Source organism: Mustela nigripes, chromosome 3 (genome assembly GCF_022355385.1).
Source record: "Mustela nigripes isolate SB6536 chromosome 3, MUSNIG.SB6536, whole genome shotgun sequence".
NCBI classification, from domain to species: Eukaryota; Metazoa; Chordata; class Mammalia; order Carnivora; family Mustelidae; genus Mustela; species Mustela nigripes.
Window position 1 is genome coordinate 77,415,155 of NC_081559.1, and position 27,844 is coordinate 77,442,998.

Here is a 27,844-nt window from a genome sequence, read left to right on the forward strand (position 1 = left end):
TTTTCTGAGATTTTAAAACAATACAAATTTATTATCTTACAGTTTCTGTAAGTAGATGTCTGAGCACAGATTGTTTCTTTGCTTTAGAACTCAGGTGTAAGTAGAGCTGTGTTCTCTTCTTGATGTTCTGGGGATGAATGCTCTTCCACACTCATTCAGGTTGTTGGCTAAATTTACATCCATGTGAAAGTAGGACTGAGGTCCCTGTTTTTTCTCCTAGCTGTTGCTGTTGCTTGGAGGTATTTCTCCGCTTCTAGAGGCTGCCATTATTCTTTGCCCTCTGGCTCCCTTTCCATCTTCAAAGACAGCTGTGGCAGATCAAGATCTTTTTTATATTTCAGTCTCTCTGACCTCACTCTTAGGTTGTATCTCTAACTTTTCTGTCATCGGCTGCTATTAAGGGTTCTTTTGATTACCCTGGGCCCATTGGGATAGTCCAAGGTAATTCCTTATTTTAAGATCTAACTAATTAATAACTTTCATTCTATCTACAAGGACCCTTCTTGGTAGTACCTGAATTAGTGTTTGAATTACCAGTGGAACCAGGGGACAGAAACTTTGAGGGGATATCTTTAGATTTCTCTGCCACCTATATCATAGTGAAAATCTAGGTTTGTTACGTCAGTTTCAGTTACATATGTGAGGTGGAATGTTCTGGGGAATTAGTCCAGGTTTTAGCAGTTGTAATCTGGTCATACAAATAGGTAGATGACAGTGCTGTTAACGGACTACTTGCTACAGTAGTGACTATTCATTTATTTAACTGAGTCAACAAATGATCCCAGGGACATTGAAAAATGCAAAAACATACAATGTTAAGTAATGTATGTTGTGTTTTAAAGGATCTCTTTGTTGTTTGAAGAGCATACATTATAGTACTGTTGTCAAGTGGAAGAGGACATGATTAAAGTTAATTAAACATCCTTTTGTTATCTTATTTTTTCTAATAGTGTAACTTCTTTGAGATTCCTATATTTTTAGAAATTATATGTGAAAATAAAAGAACCACAGTAGGAAAATATATGTATCATAAATTGGCCACTGGGAGCCACTGCTGCTTCTACTTTGAGGTTGAAGAGTTTATAGAAAGTCTTAAGGGGCGTAAGTGAAAAAGAATATTTTTTGAAAGGATATGGTGGGCATGAAGATCTATCATATATTGTCAGTAGTAAGCAAGAATTGGGAAAAGGAGTTAAGAAAATTGAAGGAAAAACATAGACTTTTTAGAGCTTTTTTTTTTTTTTTTTTTTTTTTAAACAAGCTCCTACAGTGTTAACCAAATGAAAATTTCTTATGTAATTTGTAAATTTTAACTTTCTGAGATTGGCAGCTTTTATAAAGAGATGTCATGGGATTTAATGACGTGACTTATTTTATGCTTAGGTGTTTGTCCAGTAAAGAGTTTGTTTTAATTTTGTAGCTGATGTTAAAATCTTTTTAAAAATCTTATTTCTGTTGCAGGGAAACCTTGGTCCTATGACAGAGTGGTAACTCTAGATTAGAGAATCAGAAACTCTTTTCAACCATGGCCTGTTTGCCCTATTTCCCTTTCCTCTCCCCTTAGTTTTCTTCTGCTACTATTTAAGTATTCATCTGCTTTTTACACTCTTTTAAATTTTTCTTAATTTTTTTTGAGAAATTTCTTTCCTGTATTTATCAGTTGTCTTCTCAGATGGTATGCCAATTTTATCTACTGAATTAGAGTCCTTATTTTAGCACATTGTTAACAGATTAAGTGTGATATTCAGATGATAGCTCTTTCTGACTGGTTTTGTTGATGCTAGGAGCTCAGAGTTCTGCTAGTGTTCTCAGAAAGGAAGGAAGAGAACTAATTTTTCTGTGAGGGACCTTTTCACGACAATTCTTTTTCTGATCTGGGTTGGAGACTCATTGTATGTGCTCCTGTACAGCTCCCTCTGCTTAGCTCCTGTCTTTCTGCATTACTAGTTTATGAACTCCTTCAGGACAGATATTCCTTCTGTTTTTTTCATTATGTACACATCACGGAGCTGGTTATAAAGGGACCTCAGTAAGTATTTGTTAACTGAATAGATTGATGAATGTAAGTTGTAGTCAGTTGGGTAGTGGCTGCGAAATGAAATGTTCATGTCCTAATCCCCAGAACCTCTGTGGTTAAAACAAATGGTTAAAGTCTTGAGAGGAGGAACTCCCAAGGAAAGCTGGGGAGTTAAGGAGAGAGAAGAGTGGGGAGAATGTAATCCTGGTAATTTCCTAGGTAGTCCCTAAGTCCAGTTACTAGTGTCCTGAACGGGACAGAGATTTGATACAGACCTGAGAGACAGAGAATAAGGTAATGTGAAAATGGCAAAGATAAGAGTGTTGTCAGAACAAGCCAGTGAACAACAAAACATGCCAGCAGTAGTAACCAGAAGCTAGGAGAGGCAAGCAATGGGTTTTCTCTAAATGCCTTTGGAATACATTTGACCCTGCTGAAAATTTGTTCTGTCTTGGACTTCTGGCTTTCAGAACTGTGAGAGAATAAATTTCTATGGTCTTAAGTCACGCAGTATGTGGTAATTAGTTATAGGAGACACAGGAAACCAATATATATGTAGATAATGTTTGGAGGCAGTGACATCCCAATACCAAAAGGAGGATTGGAATATCTCTGTGCAACTTGGCTTGACATAGTTTTTAAAAATATAATTAGGGGTGCCTGGGTGGTTCAGTCAGTTAAGCGTCTGCCTTTGGCTCAGGTCATGATCCCACAAACCTGGGGTCAAGCCCCACGTCAGGCTCCCTGCTTAGCGGGGAGCCTATTTCTCCCTCTCCCTCTGTTGTTCTCTCTGCTGTTCTCACTCTCTCTGTCAAATAAATAAAAAAATAAAAATTGTAAAAAAAAAAATACATATATACATATTTGTATATATATATATACATACATATATAAAAAATTAGAATAAACAGTAATCTTATTCCAGAGTACATTAATTTCAGATGCTACTGAAACAAATTATCGCAGATTTTTGGCTTAAAACAACTCAGATTTATTATACTAAAATTCTGGAGGTCAGAAGTTCAAAAATGTTTTTTTGGTGTGCTAACATCAGGGCATTGGTATTTTTTTTTTTTTTAAAGATTTCATTTATTTATTTGCAAGAGAGAGAGAGAGAGAATGAGAACGGGGGCGGTCAGAGGGAGAAGCAGAGCAGAGCAGGGAGTGGGATATGGACTTGATCCTGGGACTCGCGGATCATGACCCGAGCCAAAGGCAGTGGCTTAACCAACTGAGCCACCCAGGCGCCCTGGTAGGTTCTTTTTCTTTCCTGTATTCTTTTCTGGAGGTTCTTGGGGTGAATCTCTTTTCTCTTTTCCAGCTCCTAGAGTTGTCCATATTACTTGGGGCAGAGTTCCCTACCATCTTTGAAGCCTATACTAGCCAGTTGGACCTTTTTTATATCACTCTTGGATATCACTATGGACCTACTAGGTTAATCTAGGATAATCTTCTCATTTAAGATCAGGTGATAAGCAGTCTTTTTTTTTAATTTTTAAATTTTAATTAACATACAATGTATTATTAGCCCCAGGGGTACAGGTCTGTGAATTGCCAGAGCAGTCTTAATGCTATCTACATCCCTTATTTCTTTTTACCATGTAATGTAATATACTCACAGTTACTGGATATTAGTATGTGAGCATCTCTGGGAGACTGTTTTCTGCCTACCATACTGACTTTCAAAAAATTACTCACCAAAATTTATTTACTTTCATGCCAGACTAAATAGTACCATTGGGTGGCGTTTAGTTGTGGTGCAGATGATATTTTATATTTTAGTCAAAACAATTTAAAAGCAAATAGTTTTTAAAAATCAAACAGTACTTAAATACTTACAATAAGGTGCAGCATTCTTTATTCCTCCAGAACCAACCAGTCCAGATCTTTGAGCTATTCTTTAGGAATTTACCTCTATTTATCTAAATGAGAGGTATTAGTTTCCTGTTGGTACTTAAACAAATTACCACAAATTTAGTGGCTTAAAATAACTCAGATTTATTCTCTTTTAGTTCTAGAAGTTAGAAATTCAGAATCACTGGCTAAAGTCCAAGTGTTGATAGGACCACTTTATTCCAGAGGTTCTGGGGAGAATTCATTTTTTTTTTTTTTTCCTTCCAGCTTCTAGCATTTACCTGTATTCTTTGGTTTGTGGCACCTTTTATCTTCAAGTGTATCTCTCCAGTCTGTTTCTATCATCATATCACCTCTCTATAATTAAAATTTCTCTCTCTTTCCTTTAGTAAGGTCACTAGTGAATATATTGGGGACCCAAGTCATCTAAATGATCTTGGATAATCTTGCCATTTCAAGATTGTTAATCACATCTTCACAGTTCCTTTTGCCATATAAGGTCAATATTCACAGGTTCCAAGTATTAGGATGTAGTCATGTTGGAGGTCCATTACTCAGTCAACCATGTATGATTATGTTGCTAATTGATTTTCAGTTTCCAGTATTGGTGTATTTATTTTAAGGTAATTGGAGATAATCGATCTTTTTTCCCACACATTACTGAATATAGTTATATCAGACTTTATTCCATTGTCAGTGTTTGTGACTATATAGACACTTTTATGCTGAACCAAATAGTATAATTTATTCTTTCTCTAAAATTTTTATTTCTCTTTAAGTTAATAATTTTTTTCCCGTTCGTCTGATTTTTTCTGTGCCATCTGCTCCCTTTATTTTAAGCACATGTTGTTGCTAAGATACATGTCTGTCTTTTTAAAATTGCTCAAAGGTAGTTTCAAATATTTTTTTGTTTTGCTTTAAACTGAGAACTTCTCTCTCTTAACCTCTCTTTTGGATGTTTCCTGTTTCAGCATGGTATACAACTATCATCCTAGGACTTGTCTTAGTAAATTTCTAGAGTGGAGATTTTTCCCTAGGTGATACGCTTTCTTCTTTCTCAGTTATTTCCTCATGTTGGTGAGGAACATATTTGAGTAGCTTTCTAAGAAAGCTTGTGAGAGAAATGAAATTTAAGACTTTGTATCCGAAATGCTTTTTTTTTTTTTCTTCCTGTCTTCACACTGGATTGCTAGTTTGGCTGAATATAGTATTTTAGTTTTAGAATTTTAGAGGCATCATTCCATGTTTTTTTAAGCTTCTGGTGTTTTGTGGAAGTCACATGTGGTGATGATTTCTTAGACTTTGTATGTGGCCTGGTTTCGAAAAATGTAAGATCTTTCTATGGTTAGTGTTCTCAGTTTCACAGCTGTGCCTTGGTGTGGGGCTTTTTCATATGTTTTCCTGCGAAATTAATTGATAGAGCCTTTAAATCATGACACTTACCTGTAGTTCTGGGAAATTTCCCTGTGTTTGGTAATTACTCTTCTGTTTTTGTTGTTTTCTGTTTCTTGAATTCCTTTTGCTTGTGAGCTCTGCAGAAATTTCTAATTTTACTTTTTCTCCCTTGCATTGTCTTTTATGTATATATTCTAGTTTCTGGGACATGTCTTTAATACCAGTTTCCAACTTCTGTAATAATTTTTTATTTTGCCATTTTAAATTTCAAAGAACATTGTTGTTGTTTCATTTCTCTGAATGTACTTAGAAACATAGTATCCTTTTCTTGTTTTATGGGTAAAATATCTTAGCAGTGAGATTTATTTTGGTTTTTTAAAATTCCTGCTCATTTTGCCTTTTTCTTTCTAGTTCATATTTTTTTTCTTTTTTTTTTTCAGTATTCTTTCTTTCTTGAGGGGGGTGTATTTAATTTAATGAGACACTGAAAAGGTACTTGGAATCTGTGCGTGTATGTGTATCAACATTGTCTGGAAAATAGAATTGGTGGCTCTATTTTGTCTCTTACTGGGTTTTACTGTAAGAGGAATGAACAGTCAACTAGATTTTTTGTTGGGAAAGTCTCTGATTTCAGCATATGTAGGTCTTTTTTTTCCTTTGAATTTAAATTTTCCCAAAGAGTTCCTTACATTCAGTCTTTATGTCTAAGCAGGTATTCTGAATATAGAAAGGGAAGAAGTCCCCTTTTTAATATGCAGACTTCACTTACTTAATTTCCATACAGTTGTTCTCTATGTGATTGGACTCACTGGGTCCTGAGCCAGTTAGGTTTCCTTTCTTCAGATACTAAATTCTAGGTCTCTTGGGAATGAAGTGGTTGAAAGGTAGTCATCTGGCTGCCTAAGATGAGGAGGGGCCTGCCATATCATTCCTTTTATATACACTTGAAACAGGTTTTCCTTGATTTTAGCCAGCATTCTCTTTCATACCTTCCACGTTCCTGTGTTCTCAAAACCTGAGACTTTCTAGAAGGACTGTCATTGGGTGTCTGACAGGGCTTAGGGATGAATGCAAGTGTTCATTTCACGGTGTTTGATTGGTGTTGTTTTATCCATTGTTTAATACACTCTTGGGTACAATGAGTTTGTTATCTAAAAAGTCTGAGGAAACATTCTCCCCAGATTGCCTGTACTTCACATGCCAGTTGCAAATTTGGAGGTCCCCAAGACTGCCCTCAGTTCAGACCAGTTGGCTATAAATGCAGGGATTTCTCAAACCTCTTAAGGTTTGATAATTCACTAGAAAGACTCAGATCCCACTGAAAGTGCTATATGCTTAAGGTTACAGTTTTATTATAGCAAAACAGTATAAATTAGAGCCAAAGAAAGATGCATAGGGTGAAGTCTAGGAGAGTTTGAAACATGAAGCTTCCATGATGTGTTACTCTCCTAACATTATTATGTGGTGCTTATACATGCAATATTGCTAGCTAGGCAAGATCACTGAAGCCTTCATGTCCAGGGCTTTTATTGGAGTTTCATAAACATGATTATAAACATAAACACGATTGAGTCATTGATCAAGTAGCTAAAATCAGTCTCCATTCCCCTCCTCTGCCTACAGGTGGGATGATAGCATGTGGCTCAAAGCTCCAACCAGAATCACATGGTTGGTCTTTATGGTGTGATCTGTCCCCAGCCTGAGCCACCTTGTTAGCATAAATTATCAAGTGCTCTTGAGAGGTGTGGGTGAATAACAGAAACACTCCTGTCTCTGGGAAAATTCCCAGGATTTAGAGGTTACCTCCAGAAACTGAACAAAGGCCAGAACTCTCTTTGGTCTGAGGCCAAATTCTTTAGTACACATTGTGCTACTTTGTTTCATGGTAAAAAGGAATCTTTTTTTTACAAGGAATCTTTTTCCCAAGTTTTATATGCCATGTATCTGTTTAAGATTTACCACTCTTTTTATCCCTTGTTTTCATTTATGTTAGTGACCTATTTTGAAATAATTGAATGTATTCTTTAATTGAAGACATTTCATAAAGGCTAATAAGGTCTTTTGCCCTCTACTTCAATTTGATCTTTATGGAGGGTGTTTGAATAGTGATTTACCAAGGGAGACACGTTATAGTCCCAATTTGATGTGGTTTGATAGGTGCACTTTATTTTCATCTTATAAAGCTTAGCATGTGGGTACCAGAAGTCTGATTGAAAGGAAGTAAAATCAGTGGCGCAATTAAACATTAACAAGGTGGGGGGCAATTATGCTAAAGTTATGTAAATAGTTTTAGATTATGTATAAGTAATTACATTTTTCAGAGTAGTTGACAGGGCAAAAATTGGATTGCTTATTCGTTTGAGACTTAATTTTGATTTGTTTTATTTTTAAAGGTCATAATGGTTGTCTCATTTTGAGCTTTCATTTAATTTCTTGCTTGAAGGTTATTACATGATGTAGCATTACTAAATTTAACATTTTTAATGGTAATACACAACATAAAAAATTGGAATTGGCTTTAGATTTTATATTAAAATGCCTTTTATTATCTTTTATATGTTAGAGGCATGTCTTTGTAGTAGGAACTAAATCTATTTAAGAGTATCTTTCGTGTGCTTTTGCTTATTTCCTAAAGGGATAGTTAAGTTAGTTGATAGGCAGACAGTTGTCAAAGTAGTGTGTTCCATTTTAAATTGGCCTCATTTTATTTTATTTTATTTTTTTAAAGATTTTACTTATTTATTTGACAGAGAGAGATCACAAGTAGGTAGAGAGGCAGGCAGAGAGAGAGAGAGGGAAGCAGGCTCCCTGCTGAGCAGAGAGCCCGATGTGGGACTCGATCCCAGGACCCTGAGATCATGACCTGAGCCGAAGGCAGCTGCTTAACCCACTGAGCCACCCAGGCGCCCCTAAATTGTCCTCATTTTAAAAATACGTTGTGCAGGGGCACCTAGGTGGCTCAGTGGGTTAGGCCGCTGCCTTCGGCTCAGGTCATGATCTCAGGGTCCTGGGATCGAGTCCCACATCGGGCTCTCTGCTCGGCGGGGAGCCTGCTTCCTCCTCTCTGTCTCTCTGCTTGCCTCTCTGCCTACTTGTGATCTCTCTCTGTCAAATAAATAAAATCTTTAAAAAAAAAATACGTTGTGCGTCTGAGCTGATGAGGAAAAAGAATAATTGTTAAATGTATCATATAATGTATGTAGTTTGATTTTTTTCAATAAATTGCAGTTTGTTTCTCAAACATGAATTTGGTTAGATAAATCTGTAAGACTGACCAGTGTAATATGCTGAGATTCCATTTCCTTCTTGTATACCTTTTTGTTTTCTCTAGAGTTAATAATGATTACATATCTTTACTTGCTGATTGCTTTTATAAAAAATATTTGAGTATTCATTTTTCAAGCTTTCTGGCTACTGAGCTGTTTTTTGTTAACCTGGTTACTTGATGACTGAACGTAAGCAGTTAGTCTTGAGCATCTTTCCTTGTTTTCTAGTGTTGCCTAAAACAGTGTTCTGAATTAAGTAGATGCTTTAATAATGCCTTTAGATCTAGGGTGATTGAAATCTATTTTTTTATGAAAGGCTACGTTACTAGGTTAAATTAGATTAATTATGGTTTTCTAAATTTGAGTCCAAATGAAGTATATGGATTCAAGTTGTATGGCCTAATAAAGAGTGAAGAATTTTCGAATCTTTAGGTGACTTTATTTTTTTTTTCTTTTTAGTTAGAATCACGTGATTGCATTATAGTTTTTACTTAATTGATATCTTTAACTTTTGATCCTGTTGAGGGTATAGTTTTGATTTGGTACCATCTGGAGTAGAGAGTTGGACATCATTCCTGGAAGTCTTAGATTTGACTCTGAATATAGTTGTGACTTTAATGTAGAAGAATGGTTGTACCAAGTACATCTTTTATATTGAAGTTCTTTATTGTTAAAACAGTTAACTTTTGTGAGTTCTTATCTACCACTGTTATGTTTGGTATTGGAGTAACAGTTAAGTCTTACGGATATAATAACTAAGGGAAATCTTTATTACAAGTTTGAGATACAGTTGACATAAAACGTGTAAGTTTAAGATATATGGTGTATTTATCTGACCTACATATATTACAGAATGACTACGGTGTAAGCTTTCAAGTATATAATATGATATTATTAACAATAATCACCATGGTGTTCTTTACCTCCTCAGAACTTATTCATACTGTGACTGGAAGTTTGTACCCTTTGACTAACATCTGCTCATGTTGTGCAGCCCCCGGGCCACAGTAACCACTACTCTCTTACTCTGAGCTTCTTTTTACATTCCACATAAAGTGAGGACTTTTTTACATTGCACATAAAAGTGAGATCATACAGTATTTGTCTTTTCTTTGTCTGACTTTCTTCACTTAACATCATGCACATCATCCTCGGGGTCTATCCTTGTTTTGCAGATGGCAGGATTTCCCTCTTCTCATGGCCGAAAAACATCTGTGGCATATATGTACCACCCCTTCTTTATCCATTCATCCACTGAAGGACACTTTGATTGTTGCTGTATCTTGGCTATTGTGAGTAATGCTGCAAGAAACATGGGAGTGCAGAAACCATTTTGGGATCTTATTTCCATTTACTTTGGAGATGTACCCAGAAGTGGGATTGCTGGATCATATGGTAGTGCTATTTTTAATTTTTGAGGCACCTCCATACAGTTTTCCATAGTGGCTGTACCAATTTATATTCCCACCAGCAGTGTATAAGGATTTCCTTTTCTTCAAATCCTTGACAGCACTTAATACCTGCTTTCTCATGATAGCCTTTCTAAAAGGTGTGAGGTGACATCTCAGTGTGGTTTTGATTTCCATTTCCCTGATGATTAATGATTTTGAGCACTATTTTTGGTACCTGTTGGCTATATGTCTCTTCTTTGGAAAAATGTTACTCAGTTCCTCTGCTGATTTTTTTTTCTTTTTAACAAATTACTATTATTTTTTTTGTGTGCTGTTTGAGTTGTATGAGTTCCTTATATGTTTTGGAGAGTAACCCCTATCAGATACATGGTTTACAAAAATTTTCTTCCATTCTGTATGTTGCCTTTTCATCTTGTTGATGATTTTATAGATGGCTTTGATAAGTATGGACTTTAACAATATTAGTTCTTCCTATCTGTGAACATGGGATATCTTTCCATTTGTTTGTCTTTAGTTTCTTTTATCAAAGTCTTGTGGTTTTCAGTATAAAATCTTACACCTCCTTGGTTGATTTTATTCCTGTGTTTTGTATTGTTCTTGATGGTTTTTTAAAAGGGGATTGTCTTATTTATTTCTTTTTTAGTTATTTTGTTGTTAGGCTATAGAAATGCAGCTGATTTCTGAATGATTTTGTATCCTACAACTTTATCGAATCCATTAATTAGTTATAAAAGTTTTTTGGTGGAGTCTTTAAGATTTTTCCATGTTTGAGATCATTTTATGTGCAAAAACAGTTTAGCAGCTTTCTTTCCAATTTGGATGCCTTTTATTTTATTTTATTTTATTTTATTTTATTTTATTTTATTTTATTTTTTTCTTGCTTGGTTGCTCTGCATAGGACTTCAGTAATATGTCAGAAGGAGTGGCAGGTGGGCATCCTTCTTCCTGATTTTAGAGGAAAAATTTTCCACCTTTCACCATTGAGTATGATGTCAAATGTGGACTAGACATAATATGGTCTTTTAAAATTATCCTCCTATACCCAGGTGTTCAGCATTTTTATCATGAGAGGATGTATTTTTGTCAGTAGTTTTTTTTGCATCTGCTGATGATCATCTGATCTTAATCTGGCTTTTGTGTGAGAAAAATGCCTGGCCTTATAAAATGGAAATTAACATTTATTGAACCTCTTAAACATGCTCTTTCAGTTATTTAAATTATGTTGGATAGGTGTTTTATATATATATATATATATATGTTTGTGTTCCTCAGATATAGAATGCAGAAGGTAGGTTATATCTCATAGAATTGCTTTTAGTATTAAATATGAATACATGTAAAGAACATGTACGAGCACCTTGAATGTAGTATAAGTGCTCAGTACTTGTTAGCAATTATCATTGATATTGTTATTGTTTTTATTTTTGTTGTAATATTTGGGAAGTGAGGTTCAGTTACATGTTCTAGTTGTGACAGTAATAGAACTACATGTGAACTAACTACAAACCCATTTGTTATCTTCCCTCTCATTTTCCCATAATGCTATCAAGGTGAATGATTAGTTCAGGGCTAGCAACACTAGCCTTCTGCCGTCCAGTCCAGTCCTCTTCCTGGCTCCTAATGCAATCTCCTGTTGCTTTTCAAAAAAGCAAGATGTTATACTCCTCCTCCCCCATACATAAAAGATACTTTTATGTATTTCTGTAATTCACTAGCAGTTGGAACATGAGAATCTAAAATAAAATAATAACACAGAGGACATTGGGAGATGGAGAGGAGAAGTGAGTTGGGGGAAATTGGAAGACAAACCATGAGAGATTGTGGACTCTGAGAAACAAACTGAGGGTTTGGGAGGGGATGGAGGTGGGGGTTGGGTGAGCCTGGTGGTAGGTATTAAGGAGATCATGTATTGCGTGGAGCACTGGGTGAGGTGCGTAAGCAATGAATTTTGGAACACACACACATAAAAATAAATTTAAATTTAAAAAATAAAATAAAATAATAATATACCAAAATAAAATTTGAGGGGTTGCTTAGGTTTTTTTTTCTTTTAAAAATTTAGTTTGAACTTTTGAGTGGTGTATCTGGAGAGTAACTTGACTCTCCAATACTACTTTGTTGTGGATTAACAGTGTGTCACTGTGACTTGTCATTGAATATGTTTGTTTGATAAGAGAAATTCTTTTTGTATGCTTCTGAGAAAATCATTCTGTATTCATAAATAGGAAATCAATGAATAGGAAAACTCAGTTGCCCTTTTTAAATCTCAGCTTTGGATGTGAATAACTTTATTACCTCTCATTAATCAAGCATTTTTAAGGTATATAGGATATACTCAACCCAGGATCAGCATTTACCAAAATATGAAGGTAAAATGTGGTCATTATAGGAGATTTGGGATTGAATAAAGTTAAAAATATTTCTTTATTCAGTAATCCTTCAGAGTTTTTTATGTGAATTGTAAATATCCCATCAGGATAATATAGTATATGGCCTTTTATAAAACTTAACACAGTAGCTTTATATCCCCCCTTTTTTGTTTTTTCAAGAGTGTGCTTTCAGAGCTCCATTCGACTACAAACACTTTGAAATGATTTAGGTTGATTTTTCAACTCAATTGGGAATTCAGGACAAATGACTAGGCAGCAGATACTAGAATGTATTGAGCAGAGAGCCTCCAAAAATCACTAAACGTGGATTGTGAATCATGCACAACGCCCTGTAGTTGTTCTTAGATTTTTTAGTTTCAGGGTCCTTAATACTCTTAAAAAAAAAAAAAAGAAGAAAAAGATTTATTTGTTACTTTAGAGAGAGAGCGTGTAGGGAGTGGGGCAGAGGGAGAGAAAGAATCCTCAAGCAGATTCCTTGTTGAGCCCAGCTCCTGACTCAGGGCTTCATTTCACCACCCTGACATCGTGACCTGAGCTGAAATCAAGAGTCAGATTCTCAACTGACTGAGCCACTTAGGTGCCCCTTGGGTCCTTAATACATTCTTAAAAATTGAAGCCCAGAGCTTTTGGATTATAGCTATTTATATTTACCGTATCAGAAATTAAAACTGTTTTATAGTATTATTCATTTAAAAATAATTTGTTTCCAATAAACATAAATAACCTTTTTTTAAAGTAAAAATAACTTTCTATAAGAAAAGATTCTCATGGGACACCTGGGTGGCTCAGTTGGTTGAGCAGCTGCCTTCGGCTCAGGTCATGATCCCAGCGTCCTGGGATCGAGTCCCACATCGGGCTCCTTGCTCAGCGGGGAGCATGCTTCTCCCTCTGCCTCTGCCTGCCATTCTGTCTGCCTGTGCTCGCTCTCTCCCCCCCTCTCTCTCTGATAAATAAATAAAATCTTAAAAAAAAAAAAAAAGATTCTCATGAGAATAGTGACATTGCTTTGTGCTTTTTAAATTTTAATGTCTGGATTAAGAAATAGCTGAATTCAAAATTTCACTTAATTGTGGAATTACTTAATAATTGTGGAATTACTTAATAATTGTGGAATTACCTAATAATAACATGGAGGACATTAGGAAAAGGAAAGGAAAAAGTGAATTGGGGGAAAATTGGAGGGGGAGACGAAGCATGGGAGACTGTGGACTCTGAGAAATAAATTGAGGGTTTTAGAAGGGAGGGAGGTGGAGGGATGGGTCAGCCTGGTAGCGGGTATTAAGGAGAGCACATATCGCATGAAGCACTGGGTGTGGTACATAAGCAATGAATCTTAGAACACTGAAAAAACAAAATTTTAAAAAATTCCTTAAATTGAAAAAAAATGAGATAAAGCTGAATTCTCCTGTCTGCTTCTGTATATTTAGTCTCCATTGATTGAATCGCATTAAGTATCCTCTAGGGAAGGGTCCACTAGTCCACTATATACTCGTGAGAGAGTGAGGATATAAAGGCAAATGAAACCTTAAATGACTATGAAAAACATTTTGACTTGGCTGGTTTTATGAGAGGGGTCATCGGGAGCTCTGGGTCTCCAGTGCACTCTGTAGAACTGCTCCTATAATAAATAAGTGTTAACTAGATTGTCTCCTAAGAGCTCATACTTCAAATTTGGATGGCTTAGATTGGAATTCCAGCTGCCATCCTGGACATTATTTAACATCCCCTGTTTCCTAAAATTGTTAAGTGGAGTTATAATAGGACCCATCTTATTGTTAGAATCAAATAAAATTGTACATGTGAAAAATGATATAAATACTCTTAATAAAATGCTGTTTATTTATTTCAAGATTTTTTTCCTGTTACATCACTTCTGTTCACAATTTTCCATTGACTTCCCAACTCATTTGAGGTGAAATTCAGAAGCTTTATTTATAGTGGGTTACAAAGTTTTTTTTTTTTCAATCATCTGACTTGTTAGCTCTCTGTGTTCATACACTTGTTTTGACCTCAGATGCCCCTCCTCACTGTGCAAGTACTGGTTTTCTTACTGTTCATCAAACACCAGTCATATCCTTTCTCAGGGCTTTTATACATGATATTATCTCCAGTAACATTTACTTCTTCAGGTACTGGCATGTTTCTCATCCTCCATTTCTATCGGGGTTTGGTTTAATGGCATCTCAGTGAAATCTTTTTTTCATTTAATTCTTCCATGCGTGATAATATATATACTTCCTGTCTCCCTTCTCTGCTCTATTTATTTTTCTGTAGGAGTTTCTGTTTTCTAACATACTTTATTTGTTTTTCTCTCTTCCACTAGAATTTAAGTTCTGTTAGAGATAGGTGGGGTTTTTTTTGGGCTGGGGGAGCATTGACTAACATGTTCACTTCTTTTCTTTTCTTTTTTTTTTTTTGGGTTAAGAGAGCAAGAGCTAGGATGGGGAGGGACTGAGGAATAGGGAAAGAGAATTCCAAGCAGGCTCTGTGACCACCATGGAGCCCATCATGGGGCTTGATCTCACCACACTGAAATCATGACCTGAGCTGAAAACAAAAGTCAGATGCTTAACTGATTGAGCCACCCGGTTTTTCTGAAAAAAATTTTTTTTGTTTGAGTGAATCATTACTACTCCAAAGATGAAAGAATAATCTCTGCTTCTCAGAAATGTGTGGTCTCAGTGAGACAATACCTTTGAAATAAAATGAACATGTAAAGCATTTGGCTTGACATTTTGGACATGTAGCAGTAATCATTAATTGGTAGCTATTATTGAAGGACAAGCAAAGAACAGAACTAGACATTTCAGATAGAAATGACCTGAATATAAAAGAAAACTGCATTTACATCTCAGGAGCTAGGGTAGATACTTTTTAGGGGAACATTGAAAAAATAGGTTGAAATTATATTTTGGAGGCCAAGGCATTTGGATTTTTCTGTAAGTAACAAGTTATTGCATATTTTTAAGGAACTGGTGCTGTGATGAAAGTGGTAGGTTTGGAAGATGAATGCAAGTAGAAGTCCTTGAGGTTGATTTGAGATCCTTCTTGTGTGGGCTTAACTGGAAATTAAAACATTAGCAAATTTATAATAAAACTTCTGTAAAATCATAAATTAGGCTCAATTATTAGTGAGCTTTGACATTGTATGGTAATATAAAATTTTCATATGGTTACAGTTGTATATTTTGAACTATATATGCAATTGCCAGTTTTTAATGTACTTTTTTCATTTAAAACTGAGAGCTTTGATTTAAAATAAGTTGAGAAGTTTATATTGGTAACTAACTTACTAAATATACTAATATAGGACAAAGTGTGTTTAGTCCAGCAAACATTGGTCAACCACGAAAGACAACATTATCTCCTGCACAGTTGGATCCTTTTTATACTCAAGGAGATTCTCTGACTTCTGAAGATCACCTCGATGACACTTGGGTGACTGTGTTTGGGTAAGGTTTCAGTATCATTTACCTTTCCAAAACAAAAGAACCAAAAAAAAAAACCTGTCTCCAGCATTTATAATAAACATACAAAAAAAAAAAAGGGCGGGGGGATTGCACAGCAAATGCTCATATACTTACCACCTGACTTCTACAGTTGTTAATATTTTACTTAAATTCATTTTATCTTTCATTAATCATCTCTTTTTGTTGGTACATTTCAGAATCAGTTGCATACTTCACTAGAAAATAATCACCCTGACACTTCAGAGTGTGTATTATTACTATTATTTTTTTAATTTTAATTTTAATTTATTTTTTTTAGAGAGGAAGGGGGAGGGACAGAGGGAGAGAGGGAGAGAGAGTATCTTAAGTGAGCTCCATTCTCACTGCCGAGCCTGATTCGGGGCTCCATCTCACAACCCTGAGATCATGACCTGAGCTGAAATCAGGAGTCAGACACTTAACTGACTGAGTCTCGCAGGTGCCCCCGGCATGCACATTATTAACTAGTGTTCAGTATTTGTGTATAGTTCTTTTTAATTATTTGTTTGCCACTTCTCTTACTCTTTTCGTTTAAGCATATTTGCTGGGTAATGGAACAAGATTGCCTCTTTAGACTTAGGAAGCTCCTTTCTCTGCTTATATTGGACTTAACCAGTTTGGAATTATCAAATTGAATTTCATTTGTATATGTACATACTATGTCACAAGATTGGTACTTTATAGTTACAGGATACTGAGTATTAATAGAAGTTGTACATGACAGCCCTGGATGCATTCAGAATGTGTATTATTACTATTATTTTAATTTTAATTTTAATTTTTTTTTTTTTTTTAGAGAGGAAAGGTATAGGATTTTAGATTAAGAAAGAGTACTTTTAGGCATTTGGAGATCATACTGCATCATCTATAGATGAGAAAACTGATTAAGTGATTTATTCAGATTAAGTGATTTATTCAGAGGTTTACATCTAGTTATTAGTAAAGTGTCAGCAAAAACCTTAGGTCCTTTGATTTTTAAGCTGTTATTGTTCATAACATATTATGTAAGGTTTGTTTCTGAAAGTGTGAAATGTCATACTGATATTGAGTTTTACTGTATTTAGTTTTGGGGTTAAAAAGTAGAAAAATATCACATGAGCTTCTTGAAGAACAGTGCTTAGTAAATGTTAGTGTTATATATTCAGTTTTTTTTTTAATTTAAAAATTCAAAGGAATGTGTAAGAATCTACAATGAAAACTTTTCTTTCCTACTTTTTTACCCAGCTACAGTTTTTCTCCCCTTTAAGGCAATATCTACCACCTGTTTGTTGTGTAACCTTCCAGAGAGATTCTATGTGTTATTGATCCTGTTATGTAAAAAATTGGGATCGTCTCATTCTCCAGAAAGCCCATGCTTAGCTCATATTCTCTCATGATGTGGCTATGTTTTTGAGCTTGAATGTCCACTCCCAAGTTTTTGAGACTCAATAGTAATGGTGTCACTTTTAAGATTCTTCAGTATTTGGATAAATTACTTGAAGCTCTTCTGCTAGTCTTTTTTTTTTTTTTTTTTTTTTTAATTTTTAAGATAAACACTTTCCTGCCTATGAATCTTCTGTTTGTTTTATGTTTTAGTAAACCTCTATATGAGTTGGATTGCAATAACTAAAACGTTTTCTTCTAAGGGATAAAATATTTTGATCATTTATAGGGTAGTACATCTAAAATATGTATGTTCTTTCTTTGATAATTTAACTTTTTTCCTGTTGACTCAGAGTTATCATGAAATATCATTCATTGTTTTAGGTGGTATTTTTGTAGGTTATTGGAATATTTCCATTCAAAGTGGTCCTAGAGTCTTAGAATTACATTTTTTTTTTTTTAAAGATTTTATTTATTTATTTGACAGAGAGAAATCACAAGTAGATGGAGAGGCAGGCAGAGAGAGAGGGAAGCAGGCTCCCTGCTGAGCAGAGAGCCCGATTCGGGACTCGATCCCAGGACCCTGAGATCATGACCTGAGCCGAAGGCAGCGGCTTAACCCACTGAGCCACCCAGGCGCCCTAGAATTACATTTTATTTTTCAAGTACCTCCCTCACTTGCAACCATTATTTTTCTTTCATTTTTATTTTCTTAGCTCTGCTTTGTAGGCACTTAGCCTTATTTGTTGCTTTTCTTTGAGGAAAGAAATCTTATATCCAAACATATATAACATAAAATAAAATTTCAGTCCTGAATGCAGTATTTTACTCACATACATTATAAAATGTGGAATTTCTCATCTATTTTTGTGACTCAGATTTGTTTTCCTTGGGTTCTTATCCAAGGTCTCAATAACTAAAGCAACTGGTTAAGGAAACTCCAGGTTTTCAATTTAAAATAGCTTTATTGTTTGGACTATAAAAGTAATGTCTGATAAAATATTTAAACCATATAAAACTTTATAAAGAAGAAAATAAAAATCACAGTTTTCTCAGATTTTTGGCTATTAAAACCTTGGCAACCATCCTTTTAAATGTTTCTGTACCATTGATACTGGTACTGACTTTCATTTTTGTTTCAGAACTAAATTTCTGAATTCTTAGTTGGTGCTCAGTATATAATTATATAATTTAAAATTCTTTTCCTTTTAATAACTGTAGTATACCTCAGTGTTTCACACACACACATGCTCACACACCCTTGTAAAATATATAAGAACTGCAACATTATAGTTCTTTTCTGTGTGGGCTGGTAATGGCAGTGGGAATGGAATTTTAGAGATTTCATAGATGGAATCTGAGGATGGAGAAGGGCTGAATCAAAACTAATTTTAACATACTTGCTTTTGGGTGATAAGCAATAACAGATTTAACTGTAGGGGGGAAACAGTGATCAGGGATTTCCTATTAATATTCTAGTCTGTTAGGGGAACTTACCTTGAAACAACTTATAAGTATGGTAATTTCCATTTGTATTTATTATGGAAGTTGACTTTTTGGACAATTCTTTTTCAGGTTTCCTCAAGCATCTGCTTCCTATATATTATTACAGTTTGCACAGTATGGGAATATCTTAAAACATGTGGTAAGGCTTACTTCTTTTCAGTTCAAGATTTAGTCTGAAGAAATATAAGCTGTGAATTGAGGGAAACTGCTGCTGAATATTGTCTGCTTTTTCCAAACTTTCTCTTTTTTTTCTTTTTTTTTAAGTTTTCATTGAATACATGTGTTGAAGTCTAGAAGGCTAGAAGTTGCATAGTAGTTGATAAAAAGGGATAAAGAGAGAAGATAAGCAGGAGAGTGAGAATTTCAGGCTCTACCCCCCTCCCCCCGCTGTGTTTTTTTTTAATAGTTCACAGTTTCTTAACAAAAATTATGCCAAATATTACATTACTTTCTTCCAGTATGAGCTTGTTTTATTGGAGATAAAAGAAAAGAGAGAAGTTCCTGATTTACAGAGTTCTTAGGGCTTTTTTAGCTTCTAGAGAACTTTTTTGAAAAAGAATCTAGCTTGCTTTATCTTGTGTATAACAAGTTATAAATAACAAATCTTTCTTCTGTTACCAGGGATTGACTTATTTCAATTCCTACAGAAAATAAGATTGATGAATACAATTTTTAAAAACTTGATAGTGAGTGTTAATAAGCCCTATTTGTAAGCAACAGTTATCTTTTGAGAATTAACCTTACTTTGGAGATATGTGCAACATACCCCTTTTCTTTTTTTTAAGATTCTATCGAGGCCCACATGGGACTTCATTCTAGGACCCTAAGGTCATGACCAGAGGCAAAAACCAAGAGTTGGATGCAGAACTAACTGAGGGTCCCGGGTGCCCCAATATTTGCCACATATTCTTTATAGTAGAGAATTGGGAGCTAGGTAGAAATTACTGAAATTGTTTAATTGGTGGGGGCGGGTGCCTGGGTGGCTTATTTTGTTAAGCATTTGCCTTAGGCTTGGGTCATGATTCTGGGGTCCTGGGATCAAGCTCTGTGTCAGGCTCCCTGCTCAGCAGGGAGTCTGCTTCTCTCTCTACCCCTGCTCCTCCATCCAGCTCATGCTCTCTCTTTTTCACTCACTCTCAAAATCTTAAAAAAAATTAATAGGGTTTTTGTTGAATCTTAGCATACAGCTTATTATGGGACATCTTTTTTTTTTAAAAAGATTTTATTTATTCACAGAGAGAGGGAGATTACAGAGGGAGAGTGAGAGGGAGAAGCAGACTCCCTGCTGAGCAGGGAGCCCAAAGTGGGGCTAGATCCCAGGAGCCTGGGATCATCACCCAACCAAAGGCAGATGCTTAACTGATGAGCTACCCAGGTGCCCCTATATTTTCATATATTTGTATCTTTTAATAGGATTCATTTTTTAGGTTTTATATATTTTTTGTTTTAAGAGGCAACTTCATTCTTTGCAGATGTCTAACACAGGAAATTGGATGCATATTCGTTATCAATCTAAACTGCAGGCCCGGAAAGCCTTAAGCAAAGATGGGAGGATTTTTGGAGAGTCCATTATGATTGGTGTAAAGCCATGTATAGATAAAGTAAGTTATTACTGATGTAAGGAATATAAACTTAATCTCTATGAGGAGCACGAGTCTAGGCACTGACATTGACGGTTATGCCTCTTTGCTTCACTGTGCCCCTTTTTCTTGCGAAATGTGATGATGTTATAGTACTGTTTTCATGTGAAGCCAAAGATGTAGTCACAAGATTTTAGGATTTAGAGATAATCCTCACCAACCCCCTCATTTTACAGATAAAGAGGCCAAGGGTTCCTAAGTAACTTACAGAGTGGCTAAAGGTGAGACCTAGATTTTAGGTCTCATTCTCCTGTGCAAAGCAACATCAGATTCTTTAAATTCTTTAAGGGCTGCTGTTTCATAACAAAAGATTTTACAGGAATGGTTAACAAAATTAATTATTAAATGGCTGAAGCTTTTTATTAGTCATTTTTATTTTAAAATATTTTAAAACATGTATTTATATACCTATAAAGTAATACTTAGCACAATTTATGCTTTCCTTTGTGGCTTATAAAATCATGATCATTCTTAAATAATTACACATAAACTTCTCTACTATGTACCAGGCATTGTGCTTGGTGTTTGTATACACACATTAATGCACAAAAGCGGGCATGGCTCATGTTCTTACAATCTGTGGTGGCCATGTAGTTATGTAATTACTATATTATGCTGTAACAGGTGTTTGTAGAGGCTAGAGGAGAATCTGGGATTCCTGGCTACTAAGTAACACTGGACTTTAGTCCTCCACCCACCCCAGGATTTCCTCAAGATTTTCTTCCTTGTGTATTTTTTTTTCTCATAGTATTTTTTAGAAGATTTTTACTCCTGTGAGTGTCTAGTTGTCCTAATCATGTTTGAGGTCATTGAAGTGAACTTTGGCTGAGTATTGTATCTCAAATACTAGCTAGGAAGCACATACTGTTTTATCAAGGCTAAAATTGAAAGATTAATTACATCAAAGAATTTATGCTCTTTTTAATAAAGTTTTCTTTTTAATTAGGATGTAATAGTGATAACATACTACATTTATAAACAGAGAAGTTCTTTATCTTTATTTCTCCAGAGTGTTATGGAAAACAATGACAGGTGTGCTTTATCATCTCCATCTCTAGCCTTTACACCACCAATCAAAACCTTAGGTACACCAACCCAACCTGGAAGTACTCCTAGGATTTCTACCATGAGACCTCTTGCTACAGCATACAAAGCTTCTACTAGTGACTATCAGGTATTTTAACAATTGAATAAAAAAGATATACTTCATTTATATATTTATTTATTAAACAATATACCTTAAAGGGTGAAGTGCCTAGCATGTTTAACCTTCTCATTGGATTGATTTGTATGCCATTTAATATTTCTTACTGAAGTGATTGCCTTGAAGAAATACCTATAAACTTTGCATTCTTAAATTTCCTATTTTAAAAATTAGAATTTTGGCCAGTTGAAAACTTACATTAAATTTTGTAAAAAGTTACTTCGCCATTATTTAAAGCATTTTGAGAGTTTTAGTTTTCTCTAAGTTGTATTTGCATACGTTAAAAGTTTCTCTTGTGAACATCTCTGGCATGAGGAAATCTTTAAGACCCTTTTAAACTGAAAACTAAATCTAATGGTATCACAAAAGAAGAACCTCAGGTTGGAGTAGCTGTGGTTATCAGAGAAACCACTGACCAGCTCCCGTTTCAAAATTTCTCATTTCAAAAAGTTTAAAGGAAAAGTTCATTGCATTCATTGAAGAATGATGAAAGTATGACTCTCATTCAGTATGTTGTTATTGTCCCCTACCAAATTAACCGGGTTCTGAACTTGCCTAACCACAGACATTGGTCCTGAAACAGCAAGTAAAACACTTCATGCTTAAAATGACAAGCAGTGGCAAATTTAGTCTTTTGATTTCCCTTGAAATTTAGAGACTTAGAACTGTTTTTTTTCCTTAAGTTTTTTCTTTTCAACAGCATTTTTTTTTTTTAAAGATTATTTATTTATTTATTTGACAGAGAGAGAGAGAGAGAGAGAAGCAGAGTGGCAGAGTGGGAATACAAGCAGGTGGAGCAGGAGAGGGAGAAGCCGCTTCCTGCCGAGCAGGGAGTCCAATGCAAGGCTCAATCCCAGGTCCCTGGGATCATGACGTGAGCCGAAGGCAGCCACTTAATGACTGAGCCACCCAGGCGTCCTCAACAGTATTTTATTTTTAATTAATTTTTTTTTTTTAAAGTAGACTCCATACCCAGTGTTGGGCTTAAAACTTACAACCCTGAGATTAAGAATCACATGTTCTGCCCACTGAGCCAGCCTAAGTGCGCCTAAACCAGTATTTTAAAATCCTTATTTCCTGGGGGTGTCTGGATGGCTCAGTCAGTTAAGCATCCGACTTTCGATCTCAACTCAGGTCTTGATCTCAGGGTCATGAGTTCAAGCCTTATGTTGGGCTCTATGCTGGGAGTGTAGCCTACTTAAAAAAAAAAAAAAATCTCTTGTAGCTTTAATGTTGTTTATTCAGTTTTCTGATACAAGGAGTAGATGTAATTTATCTTGCCAAAGGAATAAGATTTAGTCCTTTAAAGCATAAGGATGTTCTAACTAAATCCATATATTAGTCTTTAAATATACATTTCAGTACTACAAATGCATTTAACTGTTTGGCTCTTTTAAATTAGCTATTAATCTAGAATTGACTATGATACTGAGGAAAATTTAACAATTATGTGTGTTTTTTTGATAGGTTATTTCTGACAGACAAACGCCAAAAAAAGATGAAAGTCTGGTATCCAAAGCAATGGAGTACATGTTCGGCTGGTAGCATAGTACAAGCTAAGAGCTCACCTACCGTGGAGGAGGCTGCTGCACTAAAACAGCAGAGTACTGCTGGCTTCCCTTTGGTTAGTTGTATAACCACTCAAGGCAGTACTGGGTAGCTATCTCGTACTTTCTTTAGAAGCCTTTTTCTTTAAGGATACAGCATATTGGTAGCTCGCACTTTAAAAGATGCTTGAGATACGTTTTAAAGAAACAAAAAAATCCCTGTAAGCAGGATTTTGTGCTTTCTGTGACAGTGCATGCTTAAGCACAAAAACTCAGCATTGATTACCGTAAATTATCTAATTGAATTTGTGGTGAAGCCTTGTAGTCTTCATGAGTTGGTGGGGTGAATTTCATGAAGGGTAACTGGTACAGCTCCTTCGGACAAGACACAAAGATTATAATAAATAATTTGAATTATGGTCTTTTAATTTAGATAGTATTTAATATTTTAATTATCCTTGTTTATGTATGTCCTGTCGTAGATTGTCATCCTTCAGTATTCTAAAACCAAAACAGTCTTTTTAAAAACTTACTAAAGTTTCTTGATAATAAACTTTGTCAATTATACATATTGAACCTTTTTTGTAAGTGATTTATTTAAAAAAATTTGAAGTGTTTGCTGAAATAGAGGAAATATGTTATGAGTCTCCACATACTTGTAATCTAGCTTTAATAGTGATGTAACCATTAATATTTTGGCATTTGTTTCTTCTCTCCCCCTTTTGTTTAAAGCCTGTCTCAGATACAATGTCATTTTAATCTAAATACTTGAGATATCAAAAAAGAACGATCCCACTTAAAACTATAGTATCAGTACCATACCTAACAGAATTAGTAATAGTTTCTTAGTATCTAATGTCTAGTCCATTTAAAAATTTCCCAGTTATCAGGGCACCTAGGTGGTTCAGTCGGTTAACTTTTGACTTCAGGTCAGGTCATTATCTCAGGGTCCTGGGATTGAGCCCTGCATTGGGCCACCCAGCAGGGAGTCCACTTGTCCCTTTGCCCCTTTACCAGTTTGTGTCCCGCGCTCTCTCTCTCAAATAAATAAAATCTTAAAAAAAAATCACAGTTATCTCCAAAATGTATTTATGGTTGGTTGGTTCAAATCAATGTCAAGAGTAGACGTATATATGGTATATTTGTTTTGTGTGTGTGCGTGTGTGTGTTTAAGGTTTATTTATTTGAGAGAGACAGAGCAGAGGGAGAAGCTGAAGGAGAGGAAGACAAGCTAACTCCCTGCTGAGTGGGGATCCTGATGGGGGGCTCAGTCCCAGGACCCTGAGATCATGACCTGAGCTGAAATCAAGTCAGATGCTCAACCAACTGAGTTACCCAGGCATTCCTGGTGGTTTTGTTTTTAAAGTATCTTGAAATCTAAATTAGTTCTTGCTCTTTTCACACCATGACTACTACTTCTTTTTTTTTTTTTTTTTTAAAGATTTTATTTACTTATTTGACAGACAGAAATCACAAGTAGGCAGAGAGAGAGGAGGAAGCAGGCTCTCCATGGACCAGAGAGCCCGATGCAGGGCTTGATCCCAGGACCCTGGGATCATGACCCAAGCCGAATGCAGAGGCTTTAACCTACTGAGCCACCCAGGTGCCCCCACACCATGACTTCTTGAAGGAACTGTGGAAGTTGCCTATAGAGTTTCATAGACTCAATTTGGTCGATTGCTATTGTGTTTAACTTGTTCTGTCATTTATCCCATATCCTAAAAGTTGGATCTAGAGAGGATTAATTAGATTCTGATTTCTCTTCTTTGTCTTTTCTTTTTTCTTTCTTTTGAGTAATAATACTTGATAGTATGATAATAATGGAATGGTGCTCCTTATATTTAATCAGAGGTATTTAATTCTGGTTGTCTCACTTTTTACTAAGGCTCAAATTGGCCATTGGGTACATAGGCAAAAGCCTGACACCTTTGTTGGAAAAGTCCCCATAACTTTTTTGCATTATGTTTTTGAAAATATGCATTAATGGTATTTGCCTGAGTCATTTATTTCATTAAGGTTTGCAAAAGGAAGATTTTTCAAATCTATTACTTCTGTTGTATTATTGTTCTGTTGTATTATTAGATGGAATTCTTTTATATCTAAAAACCTTGCTCCAACCATTAGGGCTGTTTGGTTACATGGAATGTATTCATACCAGAATGGCAGGATAAATATTTCATCTTTTCCTCTTACCATTTTTCAGAGTAATTTTTGGTACTGGTAACTCTAGTTGGTGTCCAGTGAGTTAAATGTTTTTCCCTTTAGTGTCACTACACACAGCCTTTTTTTTTTTTTTTTTTTAATTCACTCTTTTTATCACTTGTAGTCATTATTCTTTTATTCAAATTATCACGCTTGGCCAGTAGAACCTCATCAAGCTGGCTCTTGAGTGAAAAGGAGGTTTTTAGTTGAAATAATATTTGATCATAGTACAGGTATCTAAGAGTAATACGCATCTTTCTTTAACTTTAATACATCTTTACAAAGAATAAAATAGCACATTGTATGGGAAGGTATTGATGTGCTTTTTAAATAAAATCACAGGAAACTACCATTGAAGATTTGTATAGTTCTGTGAGGTGAAGTGTGATACTAAGAGATATACTGGCATGGTAAAAATCCATTTACTGTTATATTTATAGAGTATTTTTCTTCTGATATGTAACATTGAAGTCTTTCTTTTCCAACTTAAAATAGGATTATATTTTATATCTTACATACAGAACCCAGTTTTTCAAGGTGGAACTGGGTGCTAAAGCCCATTAAACTCTTGCACTTGTATTTGTGTTTTACGCATTTTTGTAAAAAGATTATAGTTTGTTGTTTTGTTTTGAGAGGGCATTTTATTTCTGTAGACCTTCATGGAGCATGAAGTTTGCTTTCTGACTCAAAGTACTTGTTTGCTATATTGATTTTGTGTAAGCCCAATATTGTATTACTTGTCTTTGTGTCCATTTCATCGTTTACTTAAAAAGAGCTAGAGAAGATATAAATGTATCAAGTTATATGTCCATTAGATCTCAATTTTAAAAAATGATAAAAACAACAAAACCAAAACAAACAGAAAAGGGCCAAGAAAATATCAGAAAGCAAACTGCCATATTTTTCAGTACTACAAAACACAACAGAAGTGGATACTGAGAAAGCTAGAAAAGTTACCCTGAACCAGGCCTCTTCCTCAACATTCAGAAAAGCTGATTTCATACAAAAATAGGTAACATGGGGGCACTTGGGTGGCTCAGTCGTTGAGCATCTGCCTTTGGCTCAGGTCATGATCCGAGGGTCCTGGGATCGAGCCCCGCATTGAGCTCCCTGCTCAGCGGGAAGCCTGCTTCTCCCTCTCCCACTCCCCCTGCTTGTGTTCCCTCTCTCACTGTGTCTCTCTCTGTCAAATAAGTAACTAAAAAGAATCTTAAAAAAAAAGATTTTCTGTTTAAAAAAAAAAAGTAACATGAAACTATAGTGATGTAAAGTTGTTATAAAAAATGGTTTGTAAGGAACAAAGCATCCTAAAGACACTGAATACCAGCATGCCCATAATAGGTCAGAACTATGACTTATTTAAAATACTTAAAATTAATTTGAATATTAAAATATTTAAAAATGGCTTCTAAGATGTTTTGAAAGTGATACAAAGTATGAAAGAATACCAAAAATTAGAATTTCAAAACTTGGGAAAGTACTAGAAATAAAAGGAAAAATAATTTGGAGGTGAAGACTAAACTAGGATAAACACAAAAGCAGGCAAACAGCAGATAATATGGGAAATAGAATGTCAAAAAGTAGAATGGTTTTATAAAAAGGATTCATGGGAAAGTGACAAATTTTAGAGATTAAAAAAAGAACATATATACAGAATAAATTATATGAGGAATACTTTCCTCAAAAAAAAAAAAAATACTCGGGGCTACATATTTATTAAAAGAACACCCTGCCTACCTGCCAGTGTTCTCTTATGTAAAACTTTGGAATTGGCTATCTAGATAAAAACAGCAAGTGGCTTAGAAGCACCACTACACCAGGAGAAAATAATACATTTAAGATACTTGTTGGAAAAAACTGTGAACAAAATATTTTATTTCTAACAAAACTGATTTTGAAGTATAAAGATTACTTCTCAGACATCAATTTGCAGGAATTCAGGAGACGTGTTTTCCTTGAGCACTTCCGGGGAAATGAACCAGAGAATGTCCTCAGATGAACTAAATAACTAGGAGGATGTTGACGCAAAGTCAACATTAAATATGACATGACATCGCCACCAGTCTGCTGACTAGGTTCATTGCTTGAAGTTCAACCCACTGGGTGGACTTTCCATTATTGTCTTTCGTGTCTACTCTGTGTCTAACATGGCAGCAGTCAGTGTTTGGCATATAGGTGTCTGATCCATCTGTGAATAAAACCTGTATTTTTCCTTTCCTGTTAACTGATGGTAGTGAACTCTAAGTTGTAGATTGTGAATTGAGGAGAGGTGTTAATATCTTGGAGGTAAGTGATGTGGGTTTCTGGGCCACCTTTTCATGACACTTGGCTGCCTGTGGTCCTGCTTGGCCCCCTTCCTGAGTGTCCCATGAACTGCTGTCATGTTGGCTAGGCTGGTGGCTGGTGAATCTGATACTGATCTTACGATGGGCTGCTCTGGTCACCTGGTTGGTTCACTATGTAATTGATGCTTAGTTACAAAGTCACTTGTGGTGCCTAATCTCACTGGGCCCCACTAAAATATTCAAGTCACCTAAGGAATAGTTTGAAGCATTTTCCCC

General features: G+C 35.3%; 1 protein-coding gene across 1 annotated transcript in view; it reads left to right on the top strand.

Moving 5' to 3' along the window:
* NUP35 (nucleoporin 35) overlaps positions 1–23,657 on the top strand; it is a 35,158-nt gene extending 11,501 nt beyond the window's left edge. Inside the window, exons 5-9 of the mRNA XM_059394303.1 lie at positions 15,645–15,786; positions 18,760–18,829; positions 20,163–20,291; positions 21,340–21,504; positions 23,002–23,657. Coding sequence (XP_059250286.1) covers positions 15,645–15,786; positions 18,760–18,829; positions 20,163–20,291; positions 21,340–21,504; positions 23,002–23,079 — 584 coding nt within the window. The 3' untranslated portion in view covers positions 23,080–23,657. The remainder of the gene's footprint in view (positions 1–15,644; positions 15,787–18,759; positions 18,830–20,162; positions 20,292–21,339; positions 21,505–23,001) is intronic.
* Positions 23,658–27,844: the final 4,187 nt, after the last annotated feature.